The sequence below is a fragment of the Lethenteron reissneri genome, chromosome 55, assembly GCF_015708825.2.
Source record: "Lethenteron reissneri isolate LAM-NWPU_2019-01 chromosome 55, ASM1570882v1, whole genome shotgun sequence".
Lineage (NCBI taxonomy): Eukaryota > Metazoa > Chordata > Hyperoartia > Petromyzontiformes > Petromyzontidae > Lethenteron > Lethenteron reissneri.
Window position 1 is genome coordinate 746,456 of NC_083833.1, and position 23,444 is coordinate 769,899.

General features: G+C 50.3%; 1 protein-coding gene across 1 annotated transcript; it reads left to right on the forward strand.

The window, feature by feature from the left end:
- The first annotated feature begins 537 nt into the window (after positions 1 to 537).
- On the forward strand, positions 538 to 23,414 carry LOC133356676 (interleukin-1 receptor-associated kinase 3-like). Its single transcript, XM_061574316.1, has 13 exons — positions 538 to 1,588; positions 9,179 to 9,358; positions 10,066 to 10,206; positions 12,529 to 12,701; positions 13,203 to 13,266; positions 14,656 to 14,822; positions 15,694 to 15,758; positions 16,882 to 16,996; positions 18,950 to 19,068; positions 19,957 to 20,167; positions 21,144 to 21,206; positions 22,016 to 22,168; positions 23,379 to 23,414. The coding sequence occupies exons 1-13, from the start codon at positions 1,459 to 1,461 to the stop codon at positions 23,412 to 23,414; spliced, it is 1,617 nt and encodes a 538-aa protein (XP_061430300.1). The 5' UTR covers positions 538 to 1,458.
- Positions 23,415 to 23,444: the final 30 nt, after the last annotated feature.

Consider the following 23,444-nt stretch of genomic DNA (forward strand, 5'->3'; position numbering starts at 1 on the left):
CACCCCGTGATGCCCACCACCCACCACACTCCACACAAAGAATTAGGGGTTTAGAGGGTTAGACCCCCCCCTCAAATATGACGTCACAAAGCTCTGCCCCCCCCCCCCAAAAAAAAATCTCTTTAAACTATTGTCATTGTAGTGCCTATTTAATGTGGCGCTGCACTCTGATGTTGTAGGAGAAAACATTTATTTAAAAGTCTATTTAACTAAGTAGAACGTGTTGTCTGTATTTATTTAAAGTTGCGCATTATGATGTGACGTCACATTTCTCACCCCCCCCCCCTCGTCACACATCGTCACAAATGTCTGACTCCCCCCCCCCCTTAGGTGCGTGACGTCATTTAGGGACGGCCCCTAAGAAAGGGGCATCCTTTAGTGATTCGTCGATTGCGATTCGACTCCGCGCAATAAAAAGAATCGATTATCTCGCCGCTCGTCCGCGAAGGGATGAACGCGCGCCGTGGGAATTTCCGCGTTAGGAATCGAAGGAGGTAATCGATTCAACTTCGGTAATCGATTCAGCTGGCTCCAGATTCGGCACTAAACGGAGTCAAGAATTTCTGCTGCTCGCTGGGATGGCATCGCTGGGATTAAATTCTAATACATCTCCTACTGGGAGATGATTTAAAAATATATATTTATAATAGAACCTTTGCGGACATCGATACCTAACTACAACTCTGTTTGAATAGAAGTGAATCGTCGATTCAAATCGACGGCGGCGTCACTCGCCGCAGGTTCCAGCGGGGGAGAGGCGACGACGGCGCGATAATCGATACTCGCTAATACCCGTGGGGGTGTATCGATACTCAATAATAGCCGTGGGGGTGTATTGGGAGTAGTCAGTGGTAGGTCTAACAGGTGATTAGGGGGGCTGTTTAAAGTTGTCAATGGTAGGGAGGTAGTCATTGACGGCACGATAATCGATATTCGCTAACAGGTGATTAGGGAGGGGGCTGTAGTCATTGACGGCACGATAATCGATATTCGCTAATAGGTGATTAGGGGGGGGCTGTAGTCATTGACGGCACGATAATCGGTAGGAGCAGGAAGCAGCTGCAGTACCACCACGTGGCGGTGTTCCTACAGGGCGAGTTGACGGCGGTGTTGGTGGTGTTGGTGGTGAGTTGACGGCGGTGTTGGTGGTGAGTTGACGGCGGTGTTGGTGGTGTCAGTGGTAGTTGTACAGCGCTGGTCCCAGTAGTGGGTGGTAATTAGTGCAGTCGTGTCACTACTACATTCATTCTGGCAGTAGTGGCAGCAGTAGTAGTACACTGTGACAGCAGACTGAGTAGTTGCAGCAGTAGTAGAGTCAGTGTAACAGTATAGTAGTGGTAGTGGTAGTAGAATCAGTGTAACAGTAGAGTAGTGGTATCAGCAGCAGTAGTAGAGTCAGTGTAACAGTAGAGTGGTGGTGGTGGTAGTCGAGTGGTGGTAGTGGCAGTCGTGGGGGGCATGGAGCCCGTGGGGGGCACGGAGCCCGCGTGGTGGCGCCTGCGCGTGCACGAGCTGCCCCCCGCCGTCTTCTTCGGCGTGGCGCGGATCCTGGACTCGTGCGACTCCGTGAGCGGCGCGAGGCACTTAGGTGAGGAACCTCCACCACCCGGACCCCACTCACATTCACCACATTCACCATCCACATTCACCACCCACTCACACCACCCACATTCACCATCCACATTCACCACCCACTCACACCACCCACATTCACCATCACACTCACACCACCCGGACCCCACTCACACCACCCCCCACTCACACCACCACATTCACCATCACACTCACACCACCCGGACCCCACTCACACCACCCCCCACTCACACCACCACCCACTCACACCACCATCCACATTCACACCACCATCCACATTCACCACCCCTCACTCACACCACCCAGCCCACTCACACCACCCCCCACTCACACCACCCCCCACTCACACCACCCCCCACTCCACACACCCCCCACTCACACCACCCCCCACTCACACCACCACCCACCCATATTCACCACCACCCACTCACACCACCACCCACTCACACCACCCACATTCACCATCCACATTCACCACCCCTCACTCACACCACCCAGCCCCACTCACACCACCACCCCCCACATTAACCACCCCCCACTCACACCACCCCCCACTCACACCACCACCCACTCACACCACCACCCACTCACACCACCACCCACTCACACCACCACCCACTCACACCACCACCCACTCACACCACCACCCACTCACACCACCACCCACTCACACACCCCCCACTCACACCACCACCCACTCACACCACCCCCCACTCACACCACCCCCCACTCACATCACTCACACCACCATCCACATTCACCACCCCTCACTCACACCACCCCCCACTCACACCACCCCCCACTCACACCACCCCCCACTCACACCACCACCCACTCACACCACCCCCCACTCACACCACCCCCACTCACACCACCACCCACTCACACCACCCCCCACTCACACCACCCCCCACTCACACCACCCCCACTCACACCACCCCCCACTCACACCACCACCCACTCACACCACCCCCCACTCACACCACCCAGCCCCACTCACACCACCACCCCCCACATTAACCACCCCCCACTCACAACCACCCCCCACTCACACCACCACCCACTCACACCACCACCCACTCACACCACCCCCCACTCACACCACCCCCCACTCACACCACCCCCCACTCACACCACCACCCACTCACACCACCACCCACTCACACCACCACCCACTCACACCACCACCCACTCACACCACCCCCCACTCACACCACCCAGCCCCACTCACACCACCACATTCACCATCCACATTCACCACCCCTCACTCACACCACCCAGCCCCACTCACACCACCACCCCCCACATTAACCACCCCCCACTCACACCACCCCCCACTCACACCACCACCCACTCACACCACCACCCACTCACACCACCCCCCACTCACACCACCCCCCCACTCAAACCACCCCCCACTCACACCACCCCCCACTCACACCACCACCCACTCACACCACCCCCCACTCACACCACCCCCCACTCACACCACCACCCACTCACACCACCCCCCACTCACACCACCCCCCACTCACACCACCCCCACTCACACCACCCCCCACTCACACCACCACCCACTCACACCACCCCCCCCTCACACCACCCAGCCCCACTCACACCACCACCCCCCACATTAACCACCCCCCACTCACACCACCCCCCACTCACACCACCACCCACTCACACCACCCCCCACTCACACCACCACCCACTCACACCACCACCCACTCACACCACCCCCACTCACACCACCCCCCACGTCACACCACCCCCCCTCACCACCACCCCCCACTCACACCACCACCACTCACACCACCACCCCTCACACACCACCACCCACTCACACCACCACCCACTCACAACCACCCCCACTCACACCACCCAGCCCCACTCACACCACCACATTCACCATCCACATTCACCACCCCTCACTCACACCACCCAGCCCCACTCACACCACCACCCCCCACATTAACCACCCCCCCACGCACACCACCCCCCACTCACACCACCACCCACTCACACCACCCCCCACTCACACCACCACCCACTCACACCACCCCCCACTCACACCACCCCCCACTCACACCACCCCCCACTCACACCACCCCCCACTCACACCACCACCCACTCACACCACCCCCCACTCACACCACCACCCACTCACACCACCCCCCACTCACACCACCCCCCACTCACACCACCCCCACTCACACCCACCCCCACTCACACCACCCCCCACTCACACCACCACCCACTCACACCACCCCCCACTCACACCACCCAGCCCCACTCACACCACCACCCCCCACATTAACCACCCCCCACTCACACCACCCCCCACTCACACCACCACCACACCACCCCCACTCACACCACCACCCACTCACACCACCACCCACTCACACCACCCCCCACTCACACCACCCCCCACTCACACCACCCCCCACTCACACCACCACCCACTCACACCACCACCCACTCACACCACCACCCACTCACACCACCACCCACTCACACCACCCCCCACTCACACCACCCAGCCCCACTCACACCACCACATTCACCATCCACATTCACCACCCCTCACTCACACCACCCAGCCCCACTCACCCCACCACCCCCCACATTAACCACCCCCCACTCACACCACCCCCCACTCACACAACCACCCACTCACACCACCCCCCACTCACACCACCACCCACTCACACCACCACCCACTCACACCACCCCCCACTCACACCACCCAGCCCCACTCACACCACCACCCCCCACATTAACCACCCCCCACTCACACCACCCCCCACTCACACCACCACCCACTCACACCACCCCCCACTCACACCACCACCCACTCACACCACCACCCACTCACACCACCCCCCACTCACACCACCCAGCCCCACTCACACCACCCCCCACTCACACCACCACCCACTCACACCACCCCCCACTCACACCACCCCCCACTCACACCACCCAGCCCCACTCACACCACCCAGCCCCACTCACACCACCCAGCCCCACTCACACCACCCCCCACTCACACCACCCCCCCACTCACACCACCCCCCACTCACACCACCACCCACTCACACCACCACCCACCCATATTCACCACCCACCACTCACACCAACCCCCACTTACACCACCACCCACCCATATTCACCACCACCCACTCACACCACCACCCACACTCACCAGCTCCACTGCCCCACATCCACCAACACCACAGCTGTACTGCCTTCACATTAACTCCACCGGTCTACTCGCACTGCTATCACTCCAACTTCAACTGTTCTGACTCCGCATTCACTAAATCCACTTCTGTACTACCCGTGGTATTCGCTCGATCACAATCGGAAGGTTTCCACTTCAAATCCTTGCTGGCGATTGACAAAAACAAAACGAGTCGCATGAATTTCATTGCAGAGTCTTAACGCGTTGAGAAGATACATTGCCAGAGTGGGATTCTATCCGTGGTTTTTTTAGATTGCACTTTTGGCTTGGTTAAAAACATTTGTTAATAATCTAATGTTTTGTTAAGCCACATTTCTCTTTCGAATTAATTTATTATACAGAACAGTATAGATGAGGCACGATACAAATTTTTGTGTCAAAGGTACATGGCTGAGCTGAGTAAAACTATAATTCACAAAAAAGGTTACAAGAATAAGATCGAAGTTGATGCCCCATCTAAACATTCCTTTAATTATTGTTTAAATAAGAACATATAAATGTATTTAAAGATGTACAAGTCTATTAAAAAAAGAAAAAAAACGGGTGACTAATTTAAGAAAATTCCCTCCTTTAAAACAAAAGTTGGCATTTAAAATCAATTCAGGATGGAATAGAATGACACAGAGACATCCATCCCCACGTCCTCCCCATGCCCATCGTAGTGCTGCCACTGCCCCACGTCATGGCGTTACTACAGTACACAGATTTACATATATTTAGCATTTTAAGGGAAATAAATGGAGCGGGCCAATTTATTTACGTTACTACAGCAAATTCCAAGCTTTAGCAAACTTTATTAGAGTTCATGATTTCCTTTACCTGGGTACCCTCCGTGCCAAAATGGTGGTTTTAATTTCGGTTTAGATCAATACGTCACTGGAGCTGAAGCCAAACTCACCGGGAATGCATCCACCGTCACCCGATAGCAGAAGCTAAGAAGGGCTGTGCCTGGATAGTTCACCTGCTTTATGTTTCGAGGGTTGATCACCTTGCATACAGCGGGTGAACTCACCGCTAGGCCAAGTGGTGGGCCGCACAAGGGAGTGGTCAGCAAAGTTCATTTCTACACTATACTTTATGTCTCTACGTCTACGCTCCTTATCTTCACCAACCTGCTATTACTGGCATCGTGAAGCAATGTGTCAACGCTTCACCAAGGCCTCAACGGCATGGGGAGGGCCCTCATCAAGAAGTGATGTGGTCAAATGTGTTGTACATGCTTTTGGCACTTGATATTGTGGTTAAGCACATTCATTTATAACCAAAAACATGTAATCTTATTTTCCTTCTGTTATTTCATTTTGTGGTCGGATATGATGTGGCCAATAACGTGTGTAATTTGTGTAGTGGTTTGAAAGCACTTGCTAAAGACTTCTCCATTGTTGATACAATGCCAACCAGCGCCCTGAGCCTGACAGAAACCCGAACATGATGCCAACTGGGCAGACGACCTTGTTGTCCATGGACGACACTATCTTTTATGCCCACTTCTTACCATCCGATGATAACAAAGCTCGCTACACAAAGTTGGTCAACCGCATGGCAGGGAAACTCCATGTTGCCAGCAGTATCATGCACAGCATGAAGTCTGCTGTTAGGATTGTAGTGTTCAATTTGTTGGAGAGTTTGCGGATTACAGGAGGATTAACGTGGTCCATGGGCAAGATAATGCATGGGATAAGACAACAGGACACAAGGTACATGGGATACGTTCTGTCATGAATTGAGAGTATACAAATTGGAGCATATCCTTGAGTTGTGCAAGTCCAAATCCTAGTTGGGAGTTGACTCAGACTATCGTTCACCTAGGGTCTATGAAATCCGTGACACTTTCAGGAAGTCAACAGTGGTTAATCCTATTTAAACTCCCCCCTCCCGTCATAGGAATGTGGAATTTCCACCACTGGCTCGGGCTATAACACAGCAAATGAGCACCACCCAAATGCTTATTTGAGCAAAAGTTTATTTTGATTTGTGGTCTAATGGCACAACATGCCTCAATGATTGGAATGTGTTTCAACCCAGTCATAATGTCTGAGTCATTGATTCCATTGGTCATCCTTCTTCCGTAAGGCTGATGCAGCGCAACAGCTACACCTTCACATCCAGGTTGGTCAAGCCAGACAACCGCGGCAGGGGTAGCGGACTCCAAATATACAGGGGTTGGGATCGAACCCACGTCCTCCTGTATACCAGGCGAGGTAGTTAACATCTCACTCACACTGATCAGCGTTGTGAAGTATGCATGTTGAACCAACCAACCACTGTGACCAACGTGGTGTTGGTGAAGGTCTTCATCGAGCAGTGAATTCGCTAAAAGTTGGTCCGTCATAGAGGCACGCGTGTGTGATGTCTCCGGAGAGGGGTGGGCCGCTCAAAGGGGCCCGTCTCGGTAGGGAGGGGTGTTCGGTGAAGTCGGTCTACTCGGTGGAGCCATTCTCTCCTGGTCGTGAGTGGACGCGGCATCGACCGCTGTGTCCGACTTGTGCAGTCGTAGCAGTTCAACTTTGCAAGTGAACTTGTCAACGCCCACCTTTGACTTTTTTTTGTACGCTTTAGGAGATGCCGTGAGGTCGGCTCGTGACGAGATGTACATTTTGTACCTTTTCTTTACTCATGGGGGTTCACTGTAGGTCTTCAAGATTTGAAAGAGCTTGAAGAAAGTTAAACAAACAGGGTAGGGAATTTCCCACACTGGCCTGAATGGCTGCGGTGGGTTTAATGAACAGAGGCTTTTTGCCAGTTCTGTTTTTTTAGAATCAATTCAGCCCTACATTCTTTAACGTAGGATTATTTTTTATGTAGGGCTGCATTGCATTGGGAAAGGTAAGAAGGGGAATTTCGTGTGCTGCAAAGAATATTGTATCGTGATTGGGTTTTCACTGGTGTGTCAGTGTTTTATGTTTCCAGTAAAACCTCGTTATTTCGGTATTTGATCATTTGTAATGGGGGATAAGTCGGCACGGCTGTGCTTTCGGCACATATACGGTGTGTTAGTAATTCGCCATGAGCCGAATTGCCGTACCGAATGGTCCAAGTTCGGCACGCACGTGGAGCGACGGCACGACCAAAACAACGACTCAGTCTGGCGGCGGCGCACGTGGTGAGCGTGGTGAGCGTGGTGAACGTGGTGAGCGTGGTGAGCGTGGTGAACGTGGTGAGCGTGGTGAGCGTGGTGAGCGTGGTGAACGTGGTGAGTGTGGTGAGCGTGGTGAGCGTGGTGAACGTGGTGAGCGTGGTGAGCGTGGTGAACGTGGTGAGTGTGGTGAACGTGGTGAGCGTGGTGAGCGTGGTGAATGTGGTGAGCGTGGTGAGCGTGGTGAGCGTCAGTGCAGACTCGTCGCTTGGGACTTTACCTTGTTTATGTGCACTCTGCGCAAGCCAACCCTCTCAGCAATGTCGTCTACACCTACACCAAGAAGCAATGGCAAGGGACTGAAGTATAAATCCCTGAGTCTGCGAGACAAATCCAAAGTTTTGGATATAATTGATGCAGGTGTGTGTCAATGCTTATGGTGTGTGAAGAGTTTAGAAAACAAATTTGGATGTTTTGTTTTGAATTATGTACAATGGTTTTTACCTCAGGCCACACCTGTCTGACCAAATTGGTGGCATAAAGACCCTCCATCAATTCTGCGTCAACCACACGTACTTGTGTAAAAACATCGACGAGGCCAAAAAGAAGACTGTCTCTGATTTAGGCGAATCGGTTGCAAAGACAAGGCATATATGAATCAGAGCATGCTTAATTTTCTATATGCAAGCCTCATACTTTTATTGAGCACATAAAATTTGATTAATTCCGGGGTCAAAATAAGTTATTTTCCACATTTGAGTGCAAATAAAAGTGTGTGCATTGAAAGCTTCCTTTTCATCTAATTTTTTTCATCATTTTGGATACTGGCAAAAAGGTCCCAGCGATATTTGAGGAACCATTTGCTGTCCCACCACAGCCTTCGACGAGTCAATTTCAGAGTGTTCCCATATCTGTGCAACGCATCAACAATTGCCTACAAAGCAATGTTTTGCAACTGTGCACCGTCATAGGCCAGGACCTTTGTGAAATTTGTCAATCTAAATGCACAAAGTGAAGCCGTGAAAACTTTGGGCCCTTTCCAAAGTCTGGACTGAATGTGCCGGGCACATTCAGTTCGGGCATGATGTTCGACGTTTTGCTGTGCATGTTGGAGGCTTATTCAGGACCTGAATTCAGTTCCTGGAGTAGCTCCCCGACAGACACGTGGAGCTGAACACATTGAGAGAGCTGTACGGCACAATCGCGCAACAAAATATCCGCGGTGGTTCAACGCGTCTTGACACAAGTCGTCGCTGATATTGCAGCGGCACACGTTCTGGACGACCAAATGAAGGTGCGCGAAATCGAGAATTCCAGGCGAGGACACAGCATGGCCGAGGAGGTGCTCTGGCTGTGGGCCCAGAAGAACGCCACGGTTCACGACCTCCTGCAGGTGCTCATCGCCATCGAAAACCATCGCTGCGTCGAGTACCTGCAGCGCGAGCGTACGTACACACACACACACACAGACACCGCGGGACAAGCCTCATGTTCACAACAGTGACGTTGCCCAATGCCACGTGACGACACTTTTGGTAGGAAAAACACAGAAGTAGTGACGTGATGTAGGTGACGCCATTCTCACGAATAAAAAATTGCCACATCTTCCAAATGTTCATATCTAAGGATGATTTGCAAATGTTTCAAATTCACCAGGTAATCGATAACATCCTTAGTATGTGTGTGTGTAATTATGTATATGTTTATGTGTTGCAACTGTCATTACATTGAATTCAATAATAAAAAACAGATTAGTAGTACACCTCCATTATGATATATAACTTCCACTCAATCTTTTAGACCCCACCCCATCCCGATAAACTTGTCCCACCTGTTGTGTCGAGCATCAAGAGATAATGGCATATTTAGGCCATTAATGAAAATGACAATTGTCACCAACCTCACAGTGATTTGACGTGTAAAGGACACACCCCAGTTGTGAGTTTCGGTGAGGCCATGTGAACGAGTGGGCGTCAATAAGGGCCCCCTACCCAACACAGCCAAACAAATGCAATATGTCATGCGTGCAAGTGTTTATTAACTCGACACTTAATTTATTCTTTCGGCTCACCGGTAACACGAAGAACAATCCTTAGAAGCCAAATTTTGCTTGGCGCCTGTTTTCTTTTGTTGCGGCTGCGTTTGCTTGCAGTGACCGGCTCCCCCAGTGCACATCCACGACACAGCTTCCCTGGTGCCTCTCCTCCTCCTCCCCCTCCTCCTGACCACCACCACCACCACTCCGTACCGGCTTCGCCAGACTTGGCGCGAGAAGCCGTGCCACCCACACCAGGTGCCCTTTTGCTTCCCGCGTTCACCACCGCCTCACGCCCACTGCTGGATTGAGGCCCTCGCCCCCTTGCAGTGTGCTGCTCGTGTGGGGGTGACGTCACCATGCTTTAGCCACGCCGGTCCGTGCGGGGTTGGCGAAGACGTGGTGCACAGTCACGGGAACTTATAAGTGTAATACAACGGTGGATTTTTGTTCGAACATTGCTGTCCACCACATGGCCCACAATGCACCCCGGTGCTCCCCCATGACAACCTGTTTGTGTACATGATGGTTACCCACCCAGGCACTATCCAGGCCTCAATTCTGCTTAGCTTGCCAGATCTGTCAAGGTTGGACACATTCCTGTTAATTTGGTCAGAGGATCAACAATATGTCATAATATATTTAAACATAATACCACACATTCAAGTGTTGTGTCCTTCTTCCAGTCATAAGCAAGTAATTATTATAATGGTGATTATTAATAGGGCACTGGTGTTCGGTGATAATGGTCTTTTGAAATATGCAAGTTTTATTCATCAGCGCTTTTACAGAGCCAGGAACATTGGTGAATTTTCAGGTGGCCAATTTAATAGCATGAAACGTAATCTTTTTTTTTTACTCTCCAAAATCGTGCAAAATCAGATAGCAATCAGCAGTGCAATACAATTACAATGCAATTTGGGTATACGGAGCATATACTGTAAGTGCAAACACACCTCAAGATGCTGTATGTAATAATATACATGCGTTCACATGATGAAGCATTGCAAATATATCGTCAAGTAAGCACGTTAACTGTAATTGCATATAATGTAAATGGGCTTCGTTTCAGATTAACTTGCACATGAAGTGGAAGAGTGTGAACATTTGCCATCGGTGTGTGCACAGCCCTTTTCATTTTGGTCAACCGGTTGTAACCTGCCAACCCGTTGAGGGTTAACAGAGGGAGCGATCACATCGGAGCTTAGCTCACTGCACTGTAAACACGGCCGCCTGATTTTGATTCCTAGCCGTGACTAACATCACTTGAACGGTGATATTTGAACCAGCGCCTTCTTCACACACGTGCACTGTCTGCAGTGTCGTTGTGCCGCGTTACATAACCCGCACAGTCGACATGGCGTGGGGAAGCTTTCATCCACAAATTGTCGATTGGCAAAGGGATGTACATCGCAACTGGATGACTGAGTGATCACGACCAGATCCTAATTCAGTATCCAGTGTGCACAGATGCAGTTAAAACACAGCTCTTATCTGCCCCTCCTATTAGCCTCTCCATAATATATTCGCACCTGAATCGATTGCCTACCGCTGAGATGTGTAACAATAATTGGCAGCAAATTCGACCGATTTTCCACATGTGTGTACGCTTATTTGCACGTTTTGAGATGAGGAAGATAGGTGGATAATAGGATCAGCCAACAGCAACATGGGGGTGCTGTTGTCTTCATTGCCGATGTGTCATTTCTGATATATATTTGGCATTAAAAGTGTTTTTGAAATGCTACTTCATATAATGATCTGAAACTACTTTGGAATGATACTTGTATTTTCCTGAACAACAATAGCAATGTCACTTGTGTAACCAGGCATATTTGGCTTTTAAATTTTAAGGGAATGTTAAGCATGTATAATAAAACCAGAATAAACTTTAGGCTACATCGATCAAACGTCAGCATAGGTGGTGTCGTGCCGGGGGGCGATGTTGTTATGTGGGTTTTCTTTATCTCCCCAATTAGGTCATATGCGAATGATTTATATAATTTGGACCGTGGCGCGGGTACACACGGCCTAGTTTTTTTAGAATAACATCGCAGCACCTACTGCAAACACGCCGCCTATGGAGCGGATGGCGCGTGTTCACAGTTGGTGCACCCGCAGTATTAACCAGGTTGGCCGCTGTCCTCGAACTGCGATGCTGTGCAACGTTGGGGGCGCCACGGTGGCTAGGAGATGTTAACTACCTCGCCTGCTAGACAGGAGGGTCGTGGGTTCGATCCCGACCCTGGTCGCTGCTGTATATTTGGAGTTTGCATGTCTCTCTCCCCGTTGTTGTGTGTATTTTTCTGCAGGTCCTCCCTCTGGTTTTCCCTCCACGTTTAGAATAATCAACAACACGTGTTCGGAGCATTTGGCTGGCTATAAATTCCCACGTGAGCGGCTTCGTTGAGCTATCATTTGTGGCCAGGTCGCTTTTGAAAAAGAGCTATACAGCTCAGTGGGCCTTACCTGGTAAAATAAAAATGGTTTCGTTTAGTTTAAATTGCAAACACGCTGCCACTTGTCCACCGTCACCGCCATGATAATTTGTCTCCTTTTCTCTTTTGTGTCTCCGCTCAGATCGAGGTGTTGAGATGGATAAACCTGGAGTCCTGTTACTTCCCCCACATCCACCCAGCCACAGTTTCTGTTCCCTGAACTGCTACAAGCAGCATCTGCTCCAGCCAAGCGACTCCATCAAGTGTGCAAACCATACGTCGGCAACACCATCGCCTCTGTCCGTTGCGCCCCAGGTCAGCGTTCACAGGTTGAATGGTTGTCCTGCACTGGCCGTCTTTCTCTCGCACCTCCGATGGGCACGGTTGGCTACGTGCGACTCTCCCATTCATCTAAGTGCATCATCGTGACAATTATTTGAATCCATGGTAGTCAAATTGTTACAGCCGTAATAATTTGGTGATCTTTTTCCATGCATACTTAAATAAAGCATGTGCGCGTCGCGTGCACCTTATGGGCTGTAATTGGGGAAGCTGCACCCGTGCGGTCGTGAGGCTTGAGTTTCAGCAGCACTGGTTCGTAACGATACAGGAAGTGCACCGTGTCCTCGCTTCTGCGGATGCAACAGATGAGTGTACACTCAGAGTCGACGATAATTCGGCGTCGAGCTAACCTGCGCGTCTTCTTCACATGCCGTCACCGTGATCCGGAGAGCGGCCGCCCGCGGTTGTAATTTCTCTGCGAGAGGGTAAATTTTTTTTTTACGTATTAATGTTTTTGAATGTTCATTCCCCCAGGGGAATCCAAAAGAGAAGGGGACCATCAACAATCTTTCTCAACCTCCCTCTTCAAAATTTTCCGGTAAGTGTCTATGGTGTTCCTTGTGCGGCACAATTATGGCAGAGAAATTACCTCGCACTACTCAACTGACATCATTCGCATTTCTTGTCCATGCCTCCTTGGCCTTTGGGCCTACTGGGGCCCAACCGTTACCTCGCTCTCTCCACGTCTCTCTCTGTCCACCACTCCGTTGTTCAACTGAGAGAGCTTCCATCCCGTCCCGTGTTTGATGCGTGATGTTCAGAGCGATTCTGCTCTTCCTCATCCCCCTAGCTCCATCTCCAGTGTCCCCTCCATCACCACCCTCTGCAGACAATCGCCCTCCTGACAACATTATGCCTCAACTCCAGTAATGTACACGGTGTCGTTTTCACGGGATACAACCCCAACAAGTGTCATCAACTACATTTTGAACCCAAAATTCAGCGATGCGTGCATTCCACAGTTTTCTGACGCACGCCACATTCCAACAATAAATAAACGTCCATAATACAGTTTTTTTTGGGTTAGATCGAGATCTAACCCAAAAAAACCTGATATTGGTTGCAAAAGCCTATGTGATAACTAAATAAATGTACTCGCTTGCTAGGAAAAAGCGGTACAGCAAGCGTGGACTAATCACCATCCGTCCCATGTGTACGGAATAGAGTGTTTACCCCTTGCACGTGTGGGTTTTCTCCAGGTGCTCCAGCTTCCTCCCCACGTGCATAGACACTCAGTAGTTGAATGAACACTTCTCCACGTGGAACACGCCTTGCGTGCGTTGCCGATTGCGCAGCGTTGTGAGATGCATCGTGCATGGGACCTCTTCTGGCAGTCGCAAAGATTGAAACATAAGATTTGGTTTTACCCTTTCTGGCAATAAAAACAAGAGAGGTGTTAAGATGTTCAAACACCAAATCGATCCCTTTTGCAAGGAACCAAGTCTGCATTAACCACAATTATTTGTGGTGAACATGCAATCAAAACATGTTCTGATTCTATCGGCATTGTCTTTGAAACTGATTGGCCTACACCAGCGACAGCCTTCTTTATGTCCTAGTTTCACTCGCGTCAGACCAGAGAACAACTCACAAAGACGAGCAGTACAAAGACAATGCCACCATCAGAGCATTTGTAGCCCGGGGTGAGCAGCTACATTATGGGACCTTTTTTACCAGTATAAAAGAATGAAAAATAAAAATAGGTGCCAATAAAACAGGAGGTGTTAAGATGTTCAAACACCAAGTAGAAACCTTTTGCGAGGAACCAAGTCTGCATTAACCACAATTACTCGTGTTGAACATGTATACAAAACATTCACTGATACTATATGAGATACAATAGCATTAACAACGCTGCTATGTAAAAGCTAAATATATATATACACGTTAGTGTCCGGTGTCACTAACAGCGTCCCATCGTGTCCAGCGTCTCTACAGGCAGAGCCAGAATCCCGGCTACGGTTTTCGCACGACCTGGTCTGCTCTGGCACTCAGAACTTCAGCGAAGGCCGCAAGCTAGGCGAGGGCAGTCTGGGCACCGTGTACGGGGCCTGCATCTGCCGAACCGACTACGCTGCCAAGCTGCTGAGACAGGTGCTACGGGAACTGTAGGAGGGCACCGCCAGCCGTGTTCACACAGCGTCTCTGCTTTCTTTGAGTGCAAACACGGCGCAGGTGGGGTGTTGTGGTGCGCAAGCTCGTTGGCCTCGCCTTGACCTGCGATGCGAGTGCATCTTCGTGCTCTTTCTAACAAGTGGATTCTTAATGCACGTACATTGACGTGCGTACGCATGTATGGGCGGCGGCATCGTAATGGTTAAGCGCGCTGCATTCCGAACCCTGGCGACCAGAGTTCGATTCCTGCTCACGGCCAATACCCGTGAAAATTATCTGAACCGATCTTGGGTCTCCCTCGGTCGACTCGGCCTTCAATGGGTATCTGGTGCGGTGTGTAAACGTCGCCACTAGAGAGATTGAGGTGGCCGGGCGTGGTGCTGGCCACCTACCCCCTCGGGTGCCATGCCGGCCCTTATAGGCGCTCACTAACAGTACTTTCCCCAACCATCTTTTTAGGTTATACAGGGGATCTGTCATTGTACATCGCTACATATGATGCTAAGGCTGTAAAATTACATTTTCCCCCAAAAATGTGTCGTTTGTATTACTTAATAATTGTAATATATAAAAAGAAACGATTTGCAGCCGTTTATAAATCCACTGCTGCATGAAGGTCTACCCCATTTCGTGTTCTGCGTGAAGATTGTTTGGACTGGGCGTGCATTCCACTGCCCCTTATTTTGCCAGTGAAATTTTGATGGACAATGTTGTACTTAACACCGTGTTTGTATTACTAAAATGCGTACAGTTCGAGTGTATTTCTTTTGTTCCGATGGCTTTAAACACGATGCGTTCATAAAAAGAAATGTGCGTTGCGTGCTGAGGATTGTGTTGTTGTCTGTCGCAGATGGGTGGATTTAAAGAGGAGGCCGTTTGGAAAGTTGTTGAGTCAGAAGCCAGAAACCTTTCCCAGTAAGTTCGCAAAAACAAATGTCAACAATATCATGTCGACTATCAAAGCATGTACCACGACACATTGACATGAGAGATTAAGCAGAAATTTATTTTGAATAAAGCTTAATTTTTTCGGACAGTGTAACCAGATGGGGGTGGGGGGGGGGGTCACGTGTCTATGGTGTAACAACCATGGGATCTGACGGAGGAGGGTAGAGGGCTTTGGCGAGGTGTGGTGGCAGCAACGCCTTCGACCACGATGACACATCCATCTTGAGAGCATTCTTTTGTGCTCTCATCCCGACACCTCACACTGGGGGTGGGGAAGATACCGCCCCCGTACCTCCGCTTCTCGAGGCCTGCCGCTCTGAAACGGCGGGCGTGTGAAATACGTCTCCGTCACTGCGAATCTCTCAGTTCGCAGCTGAAAGAGCTCAAGGTGCAATCCCTGCAACTTGTTGCTTCGCTCGTGCCGCTGCTGTCGGTGGTATGGCCCAGTGGTTCGTGCATTCGCCGCCGGCACTCTGATTGGCTCCGAGCACCAAACAGTGCAGGAAAATCTGCAAGACAATTTTTTTCCGTTTAGCTTTTCCCTGTGTATGTTCCCTCATTTTGGTATTTTTTATGTTTCTTGATTTTATAGGTAGGGACTACCTTCGTATAATTTATACTGTAAAGTATTGCCATGCCCTCTTTAGTGGGGGCCAGTTCTTACTCAAAAAATAAATTGAATGAATGAATGGTTGGCAGAGGTTCACGGTTAGAACCCCAGCGGCCGCCCTGGTTATCATATATTTGTAATAATCACAGAATACTAAGCGCCATCTGCTTCCACAACGGGCGTTAAACGAAATCCCCTCTGACGTCATTGGAAAACGAGTGGGCGATTGTGTGCCGGTGTCTTTGTTCCAAATTTGCCAAATTCTAAAAATTACCAACATTGCATAATTTGGATGACACACAGCATTTCCCCCCCCCCCTACTGGCAGATTAATTCCTGATTGCAGGCCAGGTACGAGGTCACCTTGTGCCCACAGGGATAGATGCTCGCCATGTGATGCAAGTCGCTTATTGTGCGCAAAGGGCTCTGAGACGCCACGGCATTGATTCACAAATGGGTTTGTTCCCCGTGTGGCTGCAGGTTGAAACACCCAAATATCATCGTGTTGGCCGGCTACAGCCAGAAGGGTGAGCAGTGCTGCCTAATCTACGAGCTGGCGGCAAACGGATCCCTGTCTGACCGGCTCCAGTGTGTGGTGAGTCAGGCTACAGATCCATGCCCGTAGTTTTAATTGCCGAATGTAACATGCGTTGGCCTTTCGTAATATCTTTTCCCAAACCCCACTAAAGGTGAAGGTGGTAGCGGTGCAGGTATTTGGGCCTACTCTTCTACGATGGCCACACGTGTCGGAAAAAGGTGCTTTGCCAAGTTAAATGTTCAGTTTGTCAGGCTGTTGTAGAATGTGGAATCCGAAGGGCAAGCCGGGTAACTGATTTTGTCATTTATATTCCAGCAGCCACGTGAAAGATGTTTCCATCGTGGGATGTGGGTTTAAATTAGACAATTGTCTCACCTCGACTCTGACATGAAGTCTCAAGTTGGGGGTAGTATAGGTGAGCCATTGTTGAAGCCCTCCTGAGTTGCAAGGCAGGCGCTATGGTTTCCTCACACGTTTTCAACACTCATTAATTGGCCGTAAACATTTTAGTATATAGAGGACCGCAGAGCTTGGGCAATTATTGGCGCTAACACACCGGCTGGTTGCTGCTTTCCTTATTGTCTGTGGTTCCTCCACTTGCCCCCGAGTTGTTCCGTCTCTCCGAGGAGTGGGGCGGATACTGTGCGACACTACGTTTCAAGCTTGGAATTATCAACGTGTATTTCGTGGCTACATGCGCAGTATAGAGTGAGCCCCCTGAACTTATTTTTTTGTGCTGTGAAAATATTTACAGGCTAGAGGAGGTCCTGACGCTTGTGGGTAAGGCGCTTTGCGAATCATCTGCTGCGAGCTGCGTAACGATGAACAGCGCTGTGTGAGCCCCGTGTAGGCGCACGCTCTTCGCAGCGAATGTCGCACGTGCATGCTCACGCGGCCTCTGCAATCGCACGCTTGCACGCTCAGTATCGTGTACGTGCGCAAAGCCCCCCCCCTTCCCCACGTGGCAATTTCACCCAGCGGGGCATCGTCCACAAAGGTGTCATCCATTGTTCTCGGTTTATAATTGGGACCGGCAGTTTGCGCGCGGTCGATTGACATGTAAAACCCCACGCACACTTGGTAGTGTGAAAATGTTACCTTACGGGTGTCATCACCAGACCTCCGCATGTTTGCTATTGCGTTGTTGGCGACAGCGTCGCATTCACATTTAAGAGAGCCAAGCGTCCACCAAATATCTCGGGTCACAATTTACGATGTTTCTCTCATGTGTTGTTGAAGATCACTCAAGATATTTAGGTTTTTTTAATGGATTCATTTCTCGCATCATAACCCCAATATTCAACCAAGCGGCCACAATGTTGGCTCGTGATGATGCCTTAATAATGGATGATAGCTTGATGGACACCCTGTATTTAGTGTAGCTACAACCCTGCCCAGCATTCCACGTACCATGTTAATTAGTGGTGGATGATTTCCCTATACATCGATTAATATCAGTCCTTAGGCTCATTCCACATTGATCCAACCGCACATGTGTAAGATTTGATGTTTTTTTAAGTTTAATTTATTTTGATGTTTAATGACGCAGTGTGAATAGAAACGTCGAATCTATTTGCTAAATTTGGCGGTGAGGATTGTTATGTCAACTCACGTGTGTGAGCTGAAACCGTGATAATTGGTGCGTGAAACGCTTGCACACATGACGATTTCATTTGTTTTGCTGTATCGGGTGGTGGGGGAGGTATTAACGACACAAATTTGGTCAAATTGTCGTGACCGAACGCAAAAATCATTTACGAACGAATATATTGTTTGCAAAAAATCTACCTGCTAAAAAGCTTTGGCTACTCAGGTCACGTATTCAAGCTACTATAAAACCTCATACCTATCTACGTTGCCAAGTCAACGTCTCAACTCATGCACGCCGGATAACCATTCTCAAAATAAATCTGCCCGAGCGCAACTTGCCTCGCAAAATCTTCAACGTCTCCCCGAAAGTACGAATGGACCCGAGGCCTCCCGTCGACGTTTGGTCGTTTTGTCCCGCAGGGCGGCACGGCGCCGCTGCCGTGGCGACGGCGCGTCGCCATCGCCGCGGGCCTGGCGCGCGCCGTCCTCTTCATGCACACGTCGCAAGCGGCCCCCGTCGTCCACGGGAACGTCCGCAGGTCGGCCTCCCCACACCCGGCCGCTCGCCCGCACGTCGCATGTCGCGGCGCCGCGGACCACAGAGCTGCACGTGTGGAGGGAGGAGGCACCAAACGGGGGTTGGCGGGCTTACGTGGGCACGGCCGCACGGCGGCGCGTTTCCCACTCGCGGCCGCCCCTGGTTCATTAACGCCGCGGCAGACGCCGACGCTCCCCCCCTGTGGTGGTTGTGTGCCGGTGTTTTGGTCACCGACTTGCCAAACACGTGACAATGTACCCGCGGTGGGGAGGGCCTCGTGCAGAATTCTATCGACAAAAAGGGCTGTAGATGAGTAAATTCCATTCAATCGCTTATTTCCAAAAAAAAAAATACTGCCGTATATTCTGTATGTGTGTATATGATATTGTTACTTGTTCTGATATGCAAGTGATAGTTTCTTTAGTCTACGTTAAAGTAACATTAACAATGTCAGCAACGGTGAAATTTAATCTATAATGTGAACACAGACCTCTGTTTTGGTTTTATGAATTGTTTATTTTTTTATCAGGAAAGCTTCGACCAGTCTTTTGACTGTTTTGGGAAGGTCTATACATTGGTGGGATGTTTAGCCACCATTTTATATTATTCTAACCGTGAGAAGGTAGTGGAGAAACCCAGATGGAACCATGACAGAACAGGGGGCGCACATACTAAAGGCACCCGAGTCAGGAGTCGAACCCAGATGTTTCTTGCCGTGTGGCACGAGCGTTGCCATCGCGCCTCGCTGCCGCCCACTGTTGTTGTCCCTTCCCTCGACGCCTCTCGCGACTGCGGCATCGTGCGAGCGCCACAACTGCAGCGTGGATTTGATTTGTTGATGTTTGTTTGTGCTGCTGATGAACAAACTGCCGCCCCCCTCACCGCACAGCTCGAAGGTGCTGCTGACCGAGGGCTTTGAGCCGAAGCTGGGGGGCTTTGGGTTCGCGAGCCTGCGCCCGTCCCTGGGGCTCGCTCGCGACCACAGCGTCACCGTCACGATGCGCACGAGCCTGCTCGGCAGCCAGCTGGCGTACCTCCCTGACGAGTTCTTGAAGGATGGACAGCTCTCCGCCAGCCTGGACGTTTACAGCTGCGGCATTGTGAGTCGCGCGTGCTTTTTAGGGACGATGTCCCCGCCTGTTTATTTGGGAAAGCTTCACTGCGCCACGGTGGCTAGGAGATGTTAACTACCTCGCCTGGTATGCAGGAAGTTGTGGGTTCGATCCCGACCCTGATGCCTGCTGTATATTTGGAGTTTGCGTGTCTCTGTCCCCGTGGTCGCGTGGACTTTTGTTCGGGACCTCTTGTTTTTCTGCTGTAAAATGTCCACATGATAAGCCACCTCTCGTTGTGCTGTCATTTGTGGCCAGGTCACTTCTCTGGCTCAGTGGGCCTTACCTGGTACAATAAAAATAGTTTAAAGAGAGTATCAGGTATCTTTTTTTTTTTCCAGGAGGCTTCTGCAATAGGGTCATAGGTGAATCCCATTAAAATAATTGTTTTGTTTGTGGGGGACAAAAACTTGAGTACCCAGAGATAACCTGGAGATAACCCAGAGACAACCCATGCCTAAGCGGAGATAACACTCACAGATCCCCACAGCTGACAGGCTATTTGAGGCCTACGGTCTGATTTTCAACGGAAGCCTGGGACAAACTAGACGGCGTAAAGCGTATAAAATAAATACTAAATGAAAATGAAGCATATCGGTTGCAAGAATAGGTCCAGGTTTGCAATGTCTGAGAGGGTGGAGCACTTGCACAGCAGTCAGGCCACTGCACTATCAACCTTGTGCACACGAGTTTGATCCCAGGCCACGTGTAACATCAGTGGCAAGTGAAATCTGAGCCGATCCTAGCTCCACATTCGCTGACGAGCACAGACCAGCATGGTGTAGTATGATCAAACAACCCCCTTGGCTGACAGGCCAGTTGGGGAGGCCTTGATCCAGCGGTGGAATGACGGTGTTGTATGTTGCCACTGCCGAGCATGGTCGCGGCATCTTGGCTGTCCTTAACAACGCTGCAATGTCTGTCGCTCACAACGCACGCTCCTCTTGTTCCTCCCAATCCCAAGGTTCTGCTCGAGCTTCTGAGTGGGCTCAAGGCCTACGATGCCAGCCGGAAGCCCCGATTACTGGTAAACCTTTCCCTCCTCGACAGTTTCCATCTCCTTTGTGAATTATATTTTGAGCAATCGGACAAACACAATTCACTCGCACTGGCCTGGGGAGGCCTTAATCCTACGGTGAGTTAATAGAGGGCCGTGATTTATTGATTTCCCATCGCTGTGAAGCCTTTTTCTCTAAGCACAGTTGCTGAACACAGGCCCCCAATGACCCGAAATGTTAAGTGGCAGCAAAACACAACATCACCATCGCGATCGCGGTTGTGTTAGATAAAAGTTTACACTTTTCTTGAATTGAGCAAAGCCTGTTATTGCAACTTGGGATGGAACTCTAAAGTGGAGCAGTGCAAGGGAAGAATCCAACAGGTGTTGTGACCTGCGGTGTGTGGTGGTTGAACGCAGTATGGATGATACCAAACCGTCTGTTTGTTTAATGAACTCGACTTGTTTGTATCACCCACCCTGTGTGTGTGTGTGGGGAGCGGTGGCGCAATGGTTAGCGCACTGCGCTTAGAACCCAGCGAGCCGAGTTCAATACCTGCTCACGACCAATATCGGTGGCAAATATTTGAACCGGTCCGGGGCTTCCCCCAGATCAATTCAGCCTCAAATGAGTACCTGGAGCGATGTGTAAACTTCGCCACTGGGGAGACAAAAGTTGCCGGGCGTGGTGCTGGCCACCCGCCCCATCGTGTGCCACAGTGCCGGTCTTCATCGGTGCTATTCGCTAACAGCACTTGCCCCAACACACTGTTAATGCTATACGGGGGATCTTTGTCTGTGATGGTATTTATTGAACGCCGTTTGTTTGTGGAGCGCAGAAGGACTTGGTCCTGGACAGCGATCCCTCGCTGCCGCCAGAGCAGCTTGTAGACAAGACTGCGGGTGCCTGGCCGGCGTCCGTGTCGTCCGCCCTGCTCGCGCTCGCCCTGCGGTGCATCGGGCCACGCAAGTCGCGGCCTCACATAAGAGAGGTAACAACGGCGACAACATCGGTGGCATCTGCCTGTGCGTTGTTGTTGTTTTTTTTGCTTTGCACTTAATTAGAATACTACATAATCACGTATTCAACAGAATGTATATAGCGCCTTAACCAAGGCACTTTACAAAGAATAAACAACGGTACTACATGTGAATGTAATGGTGGAGATGAGGTGAATGGAATAGATGAGAGGAAGCAATAGTGCGAATCTGTGGTGCGTGAATTTGGTGGAAGTGAAATTGATGAGAGTAAATGATGATGAATGGAATGAATGAACGGGGAATGAGTGATCGCCATATCACGAGAATATGAAGAGGGAACAGTAACGGTGGTGGTTACGGGGGGGAGATTAAGGGGGTCGTGGGGTGAGCCCGGGAAGATAAGTGAGGTTTGAGTGAAGAGCGGAAACTAGTGAGCGTAGGTGACCGCTGGATGTGGAGGGAGAAGTTTCATCTTCTTGGTTCCTTCGGTAAAGTCACGTAGAAGGAAAATAATAAAATAATAAAAATACGTGACTTTACCGAAAGAACCAAGAAGATTAATCCCTGCAGTCACGAAAGCTTTAAATCGAAAGGGAGAAGTTTGTTCCAGTGAAGGGGGGCGAGAAGAGAGGAAGAGCGAAAGTGCGGATTGAGCACCCGCTGAAGGAGTGACAGAGAGAGAGCAGAGATTGAGAACGTAGAGGGCGAGAAGGCGACACGGAGAAATACACAAGAGTGGCTGAGATATGGTGGGGCAGGACCATTCTGTCGTTGTGTGCAGAGACCGGTCCGAGGCACGAAGTCTCTCCTCGTTGTCTCGCTGACTTCCGCTGTTCGACACCACCCAGCGTCACCGTTCCTTTTCCTTCCTCTCGCTCTTTGCTCAAATGATCTCCTCACCATCACTTTCCTGCAGCTCGCCGCTCCCTACGTGTCACCGATCCATATTTTATTTCCTCTATTAGTTGAATGGAAAAGGAACAGCATTTTATAATCTGCTGCAGGAGGTTATTCATTATTACAGCACATTTCTCGAATTATGTCTTGAAAGTAAGAGTATTCTCGTTTAATTTGTACATCTCTCTTGGTAAGGGAGGCCTTTGTAGTTATACATTGGAGAGACGACTATTTAGTTGTGGAAATGGGTTTTATTATCATTTCTGATGTGGACACAACATAATGCACACGTGGTAAGTAAGGGTGCAGACCTGCCATTGCCAGTTTACGCCACCGCTGGAAGAAGGCCCTCGACTATAAGGGAGCCTTGCACCACGTATGTTTTAAATG